Genomic DNA, 14215 nt, shown 5'->3' with positions numbered 1-14215 from the left:
TGATTCCCTTTTCTCTGTAATAATAAAACAGTACCTGTACTTGATCCCAACTAAGATATAATTACCCCTTATTGGGGCAGAACAGCCCTATTGGGTTTATTTCATGGTTAAATGATTCCCTTTTCTCTGTAATAATAAAACAGTACCTGTACTTGATCCCAACTAAGATATAATTACCCCTTATTGGGGCAGAACAGCCCTATTGGGTTTATTTAATGGATAAATGATTCCCTTTTCTCTGTAATAATAAAACAGTACCTGTACTTGATCCCAACTAAGATATAATTACCCCTTATTGGGGGCAGAACAGCCCTATTGGGTTTATTTAATGGTTAAATGATTCCCTTTTCTCTGTAATAATAAAACAGTACCTGTACTTGATCCCAACTAAGATATAATTACCCCTTATTGGGGCAGAACAGCCCTATTGGGTTTATTTCATGGTTAAATGATTCCCTTTTCTCTGTAATAATAAAACAGTACCTGTACTTGATCCCAACTAAGATATAATTACCCCTTATTGGGGCAGAACAGCCCTATTGGGTTTATTTCATGGTTAAATGATTCCCTTTTCTCTGTAATAATAAAACAGTACCTGTACTTGATCCCAACTAAGATATAATTACCCCTTATTGGGGGCAAAACAAGCCTATTGGGTTTATTCAATATTTAGATGATTTTTAGCAGACTTATGGAGATCCAGATTACAGAAAGATGTGCCTTTATATAAAGAGGATTCATACGCCCAGCTTGTACCATTAGCCATTTGTATGTGGGTGACATTTAGCAGCTTGCCGTGCCAGTGTTATTAGATAGTTGTGCCAAACACACCCACACTTCACACCTAGCTAATTTTCCTGACCCAGACAGATGCTGCTGCTGAAGCTTTTTATGAGTTGTTGTGCAATGGGTTTATCCTTCTCCGCGCCACTGTTTATGGCCTAGGATTGCCCCGAATATGGAAAGGGAAGCAGTTGCCTTGTTATGGTGCCTGGTTGGTGGGAGTCGCATCCTACAGTGCAAAGCAGAATGGTCGGTTGTTATATAAATAATAAGGATATAAATAATGTCCTATGTGTGTAGATCCATGTTTCTTGCATTGAAACACAGGAGGAAGAGTAGAGAAGAGCAGAGGAAGGGCACAGAGAGAATGGCATTTAATAGGTTTTCAGCATCACATGTTAATAGCTCCTTCATTAAAGAAACTAAAAAAAAAAATTAAACTGCTTTAAAGTAATTGGAATATAATGTACTGTTGCCCTGCACTGGTAAAAGTTGTGTGTTTGGTTCAGGAACCCTACAACAGAGCTGCTGTGTAGCCCCGGGGGCAGCCATTCAAGCTGGAAAAAGTTGAAAAGGTACAGGTTACATAGCAGATAACAGATAAGCTCTGTAGAATACAATGGGAATCTAGAGAGCTTATCTGTTATCTGCTTTGAAACCCAATGTTTACCAGTGCAGGGCAATAGTGCTTAATATATTTATGATTTTTGTACGCTTTCATGTTTTGGTGTTACTGTTCCTTTAACGAAGGAGCCATTAAGGACTAATATGGTGGTTAATATTTTAACACGGGTGTCCAAAAATCTATTGAGACAAAGCAACTCCCAACCAACTGCTCTTACTCCATCAGTCACCCGAGGGTAGAGTCCTGCAGCGGGTCAGTTACCCGAGGGTTACCTGCAAGAAAAGCAAGATGCAAGCTTATCAGATGCGGGTTGTGGGTCTTATCCATATTTCCTATATTATATTATATTACCTTTAGGTTTTTTTCTACCCCGCCCACTTCTGATGATGTCACTTTGCAGCAGTAGCAGCTCCTGTTTAATGGTGGTCAGTGGGTCGTGAATCAGGGTTGCGGATTAGGCAGTTGCGGGTCAGGTAGTGGGTCAAAGTGAGTAAAAATGCAGGTTGTGGGTCCGGCCTGGGTCTCAAATATTGGTTCCATGCAGGACTCTACCCCATGGGTCCCAATTAATGGTAATAGGTGACAGGACTCGACCCAAGTGAGATGTAGTCACATGGTGTTACTCATTCCCCTTCTCTACACTTTCAGTTCCCACTGGCTGAATAGAAGAGTTTGTAGTCTGAATATGGAGCAGGTAAAGGGGAACTCCACCCAAACACTGTTGCCTAATGAAAGATATATATAGATTTATAGGGTTTTTATCTACAGCTGCTTGTAGGCAGTCGCTATGTGCAACCGCCTGACATGATATCAGACTTACAATCAGGCAGAAACAGCGCTGCTACTGTATATAGGAAACAGAAAGTGAAATTAACTCTGTATATTTCCTATAAGGGACTCGGTACAATGAGGGATGTTCATGAGATGTTGGTGCCACCCAGGGGTGACTGAGCTTATAGCCCTACAAGTGAGTTTATACAGAGTGCAAAGGACTTATTTACCAAGTGCGGGGCAGGGGCAAGTGCAAATACTGTCATGTTTTTTGCCCAGTTTCGCCCCTGTCCTGCACTTTGCTGAACCCCTACAGGCCTCTGCACATCTACCTTATGGTTTGGCAGCCCTGTATTCATGAGGGGCGAGTGGGGGGAGGCAGACTGGTACCTTTCCCAATCCCTACCCTTCCTAACTTCATTAAGACAGTAAGAAGAAGGCTGAGGTGTATTTTTGATTATACCCCTTTTCACCCTACTATGGGGGTTGGCAGCAGAGCCAGCTGCCTAGGGCACAAGAGGGAGCTGAATTGGGAAGGGACTGGGTGAGTCAGTGGGAGCTGGGAAGGGGAGAAAGGGGCAGACTGGAGGTGGGATGTGGCCACATTAACTACCACTACAGGGCCGCCATCAGGGGGGCACAGGGGGGACAGTTGTCCCAGGCCCAGACGATCATTGCTTTAAAGGGGGCCCGGCCGTGATACAGTTTTTTGGCCCAGGCCCCCTTTAAAGAATTACGGGCCCCGTGCGTACGTGAAACATCAGTACACACGGGGCACAACTTTCTAAAATTGTGCAGATGCAGTGGGGAGCAGGATGCAGCTGGAGGAAGCCGCAGTAAGTCGCTGGGGGGGGGGAGCTTGAGGATGCTTTGGGGAGCAGCAAGAAGTAAGAGGATGCTGGGGGGGAGCTTAAAGATGCTTGGAGGGGGGAAGCTGGAGGATGCTTGGGGGGGAGCTGGAGGATGCTGGGAGGGGAGCTGAAGGATGCTGGGGGGAGCTGAAGGATGCTGGGGGGGGCTGGATGATGCTGGGGGGAGCTGGAGGATGCTGGGGGGAGCAGGAGGATGCTGGGGGGAGCTGAAGGATGCTGGGGGGGGCTGGATGATGCTGGGGGGAGCTGGAGGATGCTGGGGGGAGCTGGAGGATGCTGGGGGGGAGAAAATGTTGTTGTGAGGGGCCCTGTGTTTTCTCATGGCGGCCCTGTACCACTAAGAACCCTTCCGATTTTACTCTCAGCTCTACCCGACAATTCCTTTATCTGAGGTAATTTGGGGTCTTTTCAATAACAGGCTAAAAATGAATATGGGGGCACATAATAGAAAGTGGGGAGCAGGTCTGTGTGTGCAAGGGGGGGCTAAAATGTGTGTGAGACAACACGTCAGCCATTTTTAAAAATAAATTTACCAAATCTGGCCCTCCAAAATGATTCAATGCCCCTCAGCTTGCCAATGGGCCACACAGACTGCCGCCTATGATGTCATTTTGATTTATAGCAAAAAAGGGAAAGTTGCGCTCACCACTAAATTATAAACCATTAGGTGGGGGCAATGCACAAGTGAGAAATTGTGACAATTCAGGAGACTGAATAAAGGTGATAGGGGGCGGAGCCTAATCTAGTAACTCCCAATAAAATAGAGGGAGTAGACAGCTCTGCTATGGGAAGTATTGGCTCACTGTATGACAATAGTTAACACTTTCAAGAGCAGGGACCAACCTTCTGTCCCTTTCTTTGCAACTAGACTTCACATTACAGCCTCTTTAGAATCAATGAATTCCATTTTCCCAAACCCGCAATGACAGCATGCCCGCTACAATCATGGCGCCCGGAATTCCTTGGTGGATACGGTAGACACGCCCTTCAAGCGTTCGTTGACCAATAGGAGCAGGTCTGGGGCAGATGAAAGCGTTACCTGGTAACACGGGAGCTTGCATCACGTGTCCTAGCCTGACCCTCGCAAACCTGGAGTGGGCGGAGATAGAAGGACGCGTCACTTCCGGTTATTGCCGGACAGCGGTGGGATGGTGTTTGTCCGTACAGTTGCTGCTGATTCCGCACGGAGTGGGTTCCGGAGCTGCGGGGAGAGAGTGCGGGGATTGTGCGGGGATTGCGGCCGGGCAGCATGACGCGGGATGCCGAGGCGAGGGATGAGCTCCCGGACTGGGCCGGTGCCAAGGAATTCTACCAGAAATATGATCCCAAGGAGATCATCGGGAGGTACGGCCTGTCATTGGCTCATCTGCACTCTAGGGATCCCTACGTGACTGCTCAGCCGTCTCTCTCTCTCTCTGTCTGTAACGGGGGGGGGGGGGGGCGCGCTATGGCTTCTACCCACAATGCACTGTTATGTGTCACACTGGGTTCCCCCTGGTCTGAAACAGTAGAGCCCCCCCCCCCTATATTATGTAATATAACCGGCTCTTTATGTACTGATCCCCATAGGAATCATCTGCCCCCATCCCTACAGGAATCAGTGCCTTACCCCCCCCCCCATAGGGGCCCCTCCTATACCTTTCCCTTAGTGTCCATTACTGCCCCCATCCCTACAGGAATCAGCGCCTTACCCCCCCCCCATAGCGGCCCCTCCTATACCTTTCCCTTAGTGTCCATTACTGCCCCCATCCCTACAGGAATCAGCGCCTTACCCCCCCCCATAGGGGCCCCTCCTATACCTTTCCCTTTAGTCTCCATTACTGCCCCCATCCCTACAGGAATCAGCTCCTTACCCCCCCCCCCCCAGGGGCCCCTCCTATACCTTTCCCTTAGTCCCCATTACTGCCCCCATCCCTACAGGAATCAGTGCCTTACCCCCCCCCCCCTAGGGGCCCCTTCTATACCTTTCCCTTTAGTCTCCATTACTGCCCCCATCCCTACAGGAATCAGCTCCTTACCCCCCCCCATAGGGCCCCTCCTATACCTTTCCCTTTAGTCTCCATTACTGCCCCCATCCCTACAGGAATCAGCTCCTTACCCCCCCCCCCATAGGGGCCCCTCCTATACCTTTCCCTTTAGTCTCCATTACTGCCCCCATCCCTACAGGAATCAGTGCCTTACCCCCCCCCCCCCATAGGGGCCCCTCCTATACCTTTCCCTTAGTGTCCATTACTGCCCCCATCCCTACAGGAATCAGCTCCTTACCCCCCCCCCCCCCCCCATAGGGGCCCCTCCTATACCTTTCCCTTTAGTCTCCATTACTGCCCCCATCCCTACAGGAATCAGTGCCTTACCCCCCCCCCCCCCCCCCCCCATAGGGGCCCCTCCTATACCTTTCCCTTAGTGTCCATTACTGCCCCCATCCCTACAGGAATCAGCGCCTTACCCCCCCCCCCCCCCATAGGGGCCCCTCCTATACCTTTCCCTTAGTGTCCATTACTGCCCCCATCCCTACAGGAATCAGCTCCTTACCCCCCCATAGGGGCCCCTCCTATACCTTTCCCTTAGTGTCCATTACTGCCCCCATCCCTACAGGAATCAGCTCCTTACCCCCCCCCCCCCCATAGGGGCCCCTCCTATACCTTTCCCTTTAGTGTCCATTACTGCCCCCATCCCTACAGGAATCAGCTCCTTACCCCCCCCCCCCCATAGGGGCCCCTCCTATACCTTTCCCTTTAGTCTCCATTACTGCCCCCATCCCTACAGGAATCAGCTCCTTACCCCCCCCCCCCCCCCATAGCGGCCCCTCCTATACCTTTCCCTTAGTGTCCATTACTGCCCCCATCCCTACAGGAATCAGCTCCTTACCCCCCCCCCCATAGGGGCCCCTCCTATACCTTTCCCTTAGTGTCCATTACTGCCCCCATCCCTACAGGAATCAGCGCCTTACCCCCCCCCCCATAGCGGCCCCTCCTATACCTTTCCCTTAGTGTCCATTACTGCCCCCATCCCTACAGGAATCAGCGCCTTACCCCCCCCCCCCCCATAGGGGCCCCTCCTATACCTTTCCCTTTAGTGTCCATTACTGCCCCCATCCCTACAGGAATCAGCTCCTTACCCCCCCCCCCCATAGGGGCCCCTCCTATACCTTTCCCTTTAGTCTCCATTACTGCCCCCCTCCCTACAGGAATCAGCTCCTTACCCCCCCCCCCCCCCCATAGCGGCCCCTCCTATACCTTTCCCTTAGTGTCCATTACTGCCCCCATCCCTACAGGAATCAGCTCCTTACCCCCCCCCCCCCATAGGGGCCCCTCCTATACCTTTCCCTTAGTGTCCATTACTGCCCCCATCCCTACAGGAATCAGCGCCTTACCCCCCCCCATAGCGGCCCCTCCTATACCTTTCCCTTAGTGTCCATTACTGCCCCCATCCCTACAGGAATCAGCGCCTTACCCCCCCCCATAGGGGCCCCTCCTATACCTTTCCCTTTAGTCTCCATTACTGCCCCCATCCCTACAGGAATCATTGCCTTACCCCCCCCCCCCCCCATAGGGGCCCCTCCTATACCTTTCCCTTTAGTGTCCATTACTGCCCCCATCCCTACAGGAATTTGTTCCTTACCCCCCCTATAGGGGCCCCTCCTATACCTTTCCCTTTAGTCTCCATTACTGCCCCCATCCCTACATAGGGGCCTTTGTGTACCTTTAGAGCCCATTACTTACTCCATTCCATCAGGCATCAGTGCATACTGGAATTCATTCCGTGTTTCCCCCTTTAGAGTCTCTTTCTGCCCTTGCCCTTAGATACCCCCTCTGTATATTTTCCTTTCCAGTCATTACTCACAGTCACCTTCCCATGCCTTTCCCCTTAGTGTACATTGCTGGCACCATTTCCATACCTTTCCTTTCATAGACCATTACTGGCCCCATTCCTACAGGGGCCCCATCCTATACCTCCCCCCTCATAACCTTGGGGCTATTTTCCACTGGCAGAGAGAACCCTCTGTATACCATCAGGCTACTGTGCAAAGGTATATTAAGCGGTTGTTGTATATCTCTTATGAAATTTTTCCTTATTTCTAAAATACGAGTGCAGCCAGATGTGCAGGGGGGCAGCAGGGCTCTAGGGGCCACTTTACTTAGCAGATAACAGCTGCTTAGACTACAATAGGGGAATGTGCTGAAGGGGCAATATACACTTATGTACTCTTTGTTCATGAGCAAAACAAATGGGACTTGTGTTGACGCTCTGAGCTCTGTATCAACAATCCCCGACCTTCCCCTGGGCCAGTACCTGCTGGTTTAAGCTCGCTGTACACCCTGAGCTCTGCTTGTATGGCAGTTGCCTAAAAGTGAATTTTCGTTTGATTTGGGCAACTATGTGCTGAGCCAGTTGTGGGGCCCCGGACTAACGTTCAGATCATACCTATAAAGCCCCCAGTCCAGTGGTTTCTCAGACATGCCCCACACACCAGCCAATAAGCTGCCGGCTTTACAGTGAGTTTCCCCTCCCCTCTGACATTCTTTAGGTTCCTCTCTTTGGCTGCCCCGGCGGCGCTCAGTCATTCTGCCAAACATAGCCGAGCAGCCCAGCACCCAATCCATTTATAGTTATCTAACCTTGGTTATTAGCTCCTTGCTAAATTTTCTTCAAAATGGGGGTCACTGACCCCGGCAGCCAAAAACTATTGCTTGAAAAGGCTACAGTTTTATTGTTATTGTTACTTTTTTTTAAATGTGTTTGTCTATTCAGTCCCTCTCCTATTCATTTACCATTCTCTCATTCAAACCACTCCCTGGTCACTAAGGTAATTTGGACCCTAGCAACCAAATAGCTGCTGAAACTCCAAACTGCAGAGCTGCCGAACAAAAAATGAAATAACTAAAAAAAAAAAAACACAAATAATGAAAATGAAGACAAATTGCAGATTTTCTCAGAATATTACGCTCTATACTCATACTAATAGTTAACACAAAGGCGAACAACTCCTTTATTCCTCTCATTCCAATAGTTGCTTTGAATCTTGTCCCAAGCAAATACCCCCACACAAAGCTGTGACTGCTCTCACTTGGCACCCATAGGTGCTCATGATCTTCTCCTTACCACCCTGGGTGGTCGCCATAGCACCCTGTTACATGTCCTCTTTTATATAAATGTTTGTCGGAAAGGGACAGGTATCCAGTACGTAGGCCCGTGAGCAAAACGACTGAAGCACCCAGTACAGGACTTTACCCAGCAAGCATGGGGCTTCCTCATTGGCCAGACCGTATGCATGCTTAATTACAGTATTTTCTGACCTAAAGGATCATGGTACAGTATAATACAGTAAGGGAAAGCTGAAGGATAGTGCTTTTGGTCTCCTCCCATAACGTTTGCCATCTCCTCTCTTACCCTCATTTAAGCTGGTTTTTTTGTTCCAGGGGGGTTTCGAGCACGGTGCGTCGATGTATTCACCGAGAGACAGGCCGGCAGTATGCAGTGAAGATTATTGAGGTAACCCCGGAGAGACTGAGTCCTGAGCAGCTCAAGGAGGTGCGCCTCTCTACTGCCAAAGAGATGGAGATTCTCCACCATGTCTCTAACCACCCGTCTATCAGTAAGCACCCTTCCGTCTCCTCCAATCACTGAGCTCAGCCAATGTTCGTCCCTAAGCACTTCCTGTCATGCTCTCTTGCAGTCTCGCTGATCGACTCCTACGAATCCTCCACATTTATATTCCTGGTGTTTGACTTGTAAGTATGACCCTTGCTTCGGGCTGAATTTGGGGAGCAGTTGCCTGGTCCGAGGGTTGGTGTATGAAAGAATATATAGGGACAGAGTGAATGGAGATTGCCCCCTGGTTTCTACACGGTACCAGCAAGCTGTTTATTTAGGTATAGCCCTTTAAATTCAGCACATGCTCCACCGGCTGACAACTGTCTCTCCGTGGCCGGAATGATCCGTCAGGCTGTAGTGCCTGCATGGATTATCCGGATTATTTCCAGTGCCGTTAACACCAGGTTCTATCATTTCCTCTTGATATAATCCCAGTACACGCGGAATGCAGACTCATGGAAATGTGATGGAGAGAGGGATGTGTTTGCGGTGTGCTCCTACCCGTGCCAGGGTGCCTGGGGATGTGCCCTTGTCAGATGTGCCCCATTTGATGTGCCCTTGTAGATGTGCCCTGTAATGTTATGTTTTTTTCAGGATGAAAAGGGGGGAACTATTTGATTACCTGACGGAGAAAGTGACGCTCAGTGAGAAAGAGACTAGGTAACTGGCACTGGACTCTCCCTGCCTTTGCTGCTTCTTTCTTTTACTGTCTCTTTCCACTCACCCATGTTCCCAATATCGACAGCACCCCGTGTGTGCAGCAACCCCTGTGGCCCCTAATATTCTTTCATTTGGTGACCCCAGCGATGCTTACTTTTCCTCCACCTGCCCTAAATTCTCCAACCTCTGCTTGGTTGTGTCTTATCTTTATTATTTACTCCATGGACCACCATCAGAGGGGGAAAAAAATGACAGAAATTAGCAATGCCCAGCATGCTCCTGTTTGCCCTTTGGAGCTGGAGGGGTACAGGCTGGGCATATACTAAAATATTTTACAGTATATCTTTGTATTCTCTTTGTGGCGGGGGGCAGTCAGCTCCGTGGAGTTGGTACATAAATCCTTCAACGCTGACTTCTCAGTTTATGGCACCACAAATTCTGACCCAGGTACCCAAAATTACTTCCATCTCCACAAATCCGACTCCACAGCCCTTGAGTCCGTGCATAAATCCTTCAACTCCTCAGTTGAACCGACTCCAACTCCAGGGAACCAAAATTGCTTCCGACTCCACAGCCCTGGGGCAGTTGCTTCTTTCGCTGCCCTTTCTCTACTTGCCACCTTCTTGCCTGCCTAACAATGTTGCCTTTAATACCAGAGCTGCAGTTTAATGGGCAGTGCCCTCTCCTTACCTGCTCTGTTCCTTTCCTGGCTTGCAGGTGTATCATGAGGTCTCTCCTGGAAGCAGTCACTTACCTGCACTCCAACAACATAGTGCACAGGGATCTCAAGCCCGAGAACATTCTCATGGACGACTGCCTGAATATCAAACTCTCCGACTTTGGCTTTAGCTGCATCCTAAAGCCTACTGAGAAGCTCCGAGGTGACTCTCGTGCCAGTCTCCGTTCCTTTCTAGCAGTCTCACCAACCTCCCCTTAATGGGCTGCTGTCACTTTATTTATTCATGCTTGTCTAACCCCCTGCCTTTCTCTCTCCTTCATCCCTTAGAGCTTTGTGGGACACCTGGGTATTTGGCTCCGGAGATTTTAAAATGTTCAATGGATGAGACCCACCCAGGATACGGCAGAGAAGTCGATCTGTGAGTTGGGTGCTGAGCAGACAGTGGGGGTATGTAGGTGGGCTAGCGGAATGGTCTGTCTTTCTTCGTCTATATACATGTTTCTCCGGGGGTGCTAGTTAACTCTATGAGTGCTGTGTTCCTACCTCACCCTGATGTCTCTGTTCCACAGCTGGGCATGTGGAGTGATTATGTTCACCCTGCTGGCTGGATCGCCCCCTTTCTGGCACCGGAAACAGATGCTGATGCTCCGCATGATTATGGACGGTAGATTCCAGTTTGGTTCTCCGGAATGGGACGACCGATCTTCCACAGTTAAAGATCTGGTAAAACCAAGGCTTCCATTGGATTCCTTTTTTTTGTACTCCCCTTCAAGGAACAGGTCGGTGTGAAAATGAAACTGGATAAAACAGACAGACTGCGCAAAATAAAATTTATTGGTAATATAGTTAGGCAAAAATGTCATCTATAAAGGCTGGAGTGAGCAGATGTCTAACATAATAGCCAGAACACTACTACCTTTCAGCTCTCTAGCCTCTTAGTTAGTCAGTAACTTTAGGGGGTGGCCATATGGGACATAACGGTTTAGTTAGTCTGTGAGTTCACAGGTCAGATTCAAAGGCAAACTAACTGAACAGTTATGTCCCATATGCCCCCCCCCCCAGTTAACTGATTGGTTACTGACTGCTAACAGCTTAAGGTCCCCATACACGGGCCGATTGTAGCTGCCGATATCGGTCCCTTAGACCGTTTCGGCAGCTTATCAGCCCATGTAGGGGCAGGAACGACAGGCCTGCCCAACCGATATCTGGCCCTAGGGCCAAACGATTGAATTAGCCTACATTTGCCCAATATCGCCCACCCGTAGGTGTAGGTGTATGGCCACCTTTAGAGAGCTGAAAGCAGGAAGTAGTGTTCTGGCTATTATGTTAGACATCCATTCCCTCCAGCCTTTATAGATTACATTTTTGGCTAACTAGATTTATTTTGCACAGTCTATTTAACTGTTTTTACACTGAATTGTTCCCTTATATTCCGGCCTTCTTTCTTGAATCCCTCATTCTTTCTTTATTCCTATATTTGCCTTGTTTTATCATAGTCTGTAGCTTTTTGTGTCTGCTCTCTTACCCATTTATCCTGCCTTGCAGATCTGTCGTTTATTGGAGGTCTGTCCCGAGAAGCGCCTCACAGCCGAGCAGGCTCTCCAGCACCCTTTCTTCCAGAGCCACCAGAGAGACCAGGATACTCCGGTGAAACCATCTTATCGCTTCCGGGTTCGTATCCAGATCTTTAGCTGCACACAGTGGAATGTAGGCTCCAACTGGCGTCTTTTAAAGGAGTTGTTCACCTTTTAAATTAACTTTTAGTACGATGTAGACTGTGACATTCTAAGACAATTTGCAGTTGGTCTTCATTTGTTTATATTTTGTGTTTTTTCGGTTAAGATTTTGTTTAAACAGCGCTCCAGTTTGGAATTTCAGCAACTATCTGGTTGCTAGGGTTTTGTTTACCTTAGCAACCAGGCAGTGGTTTCAATGAGAGACTGGAATATGAATAGGAAAGGGCCTGAACAGAAAGATATAATAATAAAAATTAACAATAATAATAATAATAAAATTGTGTGCACAAAGCAATAGTTTCTGGCTGTTGGGGGTCAGAGAAAGATAAAAAGGCGTAGAAGTGGAAGGCAAGTAATTTAAAAACTATAATGAAGACCAATTGCAAATTCGCTAAGAATAGGACATTCTATAACATACTAAAAGTCAATGTAATGGTAAACCACCCCTTTAACCATTACAAAGCTCAGAATACAATAACGGTTTGCTTTCCCTTTAAAAGGAGCAGCATTGTGTATCCTTTTCTCCTTTGTCCCAGCTTGACTTTTCCTGTTTCTCGTGTAGATCGCAGCGTGGGCGGCGCTGGCGTGTGTCCGTATCCTGGTACGGTGGCGGCGGGCCCGTCCTGTAACAACTCAGCTGCTGATGAGGGACCCGTACGGAATTAAAGGCGTTCGGAGACTGATCGACGCCTGCGCTTTCCGCATTTATGGGCACTGGGTGAAGAAGGGGGAAAGACAGAACCGGGCAGCTTTGTTTCAGAACCAGCCCAAAGCCCTGTTATTGGCTATGGGGGATGATGATGATCGGGACTTAGAGATGTGAGCAGAGTACCCAGCTGATATGGACACGCACAAAGAAGCGGGATGGGGAGTGAATAGTCCGTACAACCCTGAGGAGCCAATCATTATAACTGGAACAAATAGTAGAGAGACAACGGTTCTGAATTGCATCAAATGACCTCATAAACGGCATGGGAACAAATCAATCCAAGATCTGCTCACTCACTGTATGATATTCCCTAGAGATCACTAGCAGAACAAGGGAACCAATGATAATCCCTAGAGATCACTAGCAGAACAAGGGAACCAATGGTAATCCCTAGAGATCACTAGCAGAACAAGGGAACTGATGATAATCCCTAGAGATCACTAGCAGAACAAGGGAACCAATGGTAATCCCTAGAGATCACTAGCAGAACAAGGGAACCGATGATAATCCCTAGAGATGTCTATCAGAACAAGTGAACCAATGGTAATCCCTAGAGATCACTACCAGAACAAGGGAACCAATGGTAATCCCTAGAGATCTCTAGCAGAACAAGGGAACCAATGGTAATCCCTAGAGATCTCTAGCAGAACAAGGGAACCAATGGTAATCCCTAGAGATCACTATCAGAACAAGGGAACCAATGGTAATCCCTAGAGATCACTACCAGAACAAGGGAACCAATGGTAATCCCTAGAGATCTCTAGCAGAACAAGGGAACCAATGGTAATCCCTAGAGATCACTATCAGAACAAGGGAACCAATGGTAATCCCTAGAGATCACTACCAGAACAAGGGAACCAATGGTAATCCCTAGAGATCTCTAGCAGAACAAGGGAACCAATGGTAATCCCTAGAGATCTCTAGCAGAACAAGGGAACCAATGGTAATCCCTAGAGATCACTAGCAGAACAAGGGAACCAATGGTAATCCCTAGAGATCACTATCAGAACAAGGGAACCAATGGTAATCCCTAGAGATCACTACCAGAACAAGGGAACCAATGGTAATCCCTAGAGATCTCTAGCAGAACAAGGGAACCAATGGTAATCCCTAGAGATCACTAGCAGAACAAGGGAACCAATGGTAATCCCTAGAGATCACTAGCAGAACAAGGGAACCAATGGTAATCCCTAGAGATCACTAGCAGAACAAGGGAACCAATGGTAATCCCTAGAGATCACTTGCAGAACAAGGGAACCAATGATAATCCCTAGAGATCAACATCAGAACAAGGGAACCAATGATAATCCCTAGAGATCAATATCAGAACAAGGGAACCAATGATAATCCCAAGAGATCACTAGCAGAACAAGGGAACCAATGATAATCCCTAGAGATCACTAGCAGAACAAGGGAACCAATGGTAATCCCTAAAGATCCCTAGGGAACCGATGATGATCCCTAGAGATCACTAGCAGAACCAAATGTAGGGCCCATTCACCATGAATCCAAACCACTGAGACCATTGTTTCAAGAACCAAGGAAAGGGGACTCTTATGATACAAAATGGTTACGAGGAGGGCGGGGGGGGGTAAGAACTGTGTACAGAACAGAAGAGAACATGGGAACAAATACAGACCCCTAAACTGGTCTTTTTATATTTAATATTTTAAAATTATTGCAGAGATGTCTTTTATTTGTAAATAAAGGTGCTTTTTTCCTGGTGTGGTGAAGAGAGTAAAACTAAAGCACAATTTGTACGGTGTCTGTGTTGGGACATTCCTA

At 48.1% G+C, this 14215-nt stretch overlaps 1 protein-coding gene across 2 annotated transcripts; it reads left to right on the top strand.

The window, feature by feature from the left end:
• The first annotated feature begins 4119 nt into the window (after window positions 1-4119).
• phkg2 (phosphorylase kinase, gamma 2 (testis)) lies at window positions 4120-14178 on the top strand. Of its 2 annotated transcripts, NM_001078819.1 has the most exon segments (10): window positions 4162-4395; window positions 8472-8647; window positions 8729-8783; window positions 9241-9306; window positions 10024-10187; window positions 10313-10432; window positions 10555-10708; window positions 11531-11656; window positions 12284-12946; window positions 13898-14178. In NM_001078819.1, coding segments are annotated over 6 exon segments (651 nt in total). In that variant the 5' UTR covers window positions 4162-4300; the 3' UTR covers window positions 10408-10432; window positions 10555-10708; window positions 11531-11656; window positions 12284-12946; window positions 13898-14178.
• The last annotated feature ends 37 nt before the right edge of the window (window positions 14179-14215 follow it).

The sequence above is a fragment of the Xenopus tropicalis genome, chromosome 9, assembly GCF_000004195.4.
Source record: "Xenopus tropicalis strain Nigerian chromosome 9, UCB_Xtro_10.0, whole genome shotgun sequence".
Classification (NCBI taxonomy): domain Eukaryota; kingdom Metazoa; phylum Chordata; class Amphibia; order Anura; family Pipidae; genus Xenopus; species Xenopus tropicalis.
The sequence above is the reverse complement of the archived record's forward strand: the minus strand, read 5'-3'. Positions and strand labels throughout refer to the sequence as shown.

What these genes read in the sequence shown, in the direction of transcription:
- phkg2 (XM_012970538.3), top strand. Translation starts at nt 4,301, where the DNA reads ATGACGCGGGATGCCGAGGCGAGGGATGAGCTCCCGGACTGGGCCGGT. An exon ending in CTCAGTGAGAAAGAGACTAG is followed by an intron (nt 9,307 to 10,023) that starts GTAACTGGCACT and finishes CCTGGCTTGCAG; the next exon opens with GTGTATCATGAGGTCTCTCC. An exon ending in TACGGCAGAGAAGTCGATCT is followed by an intron (nt 10,404 to 10,554) that starts GTGAGTTGGGTG and finishes TCTGTTCCACAG; the next exon opens with CTGGGCATGTGGAGTGATTA.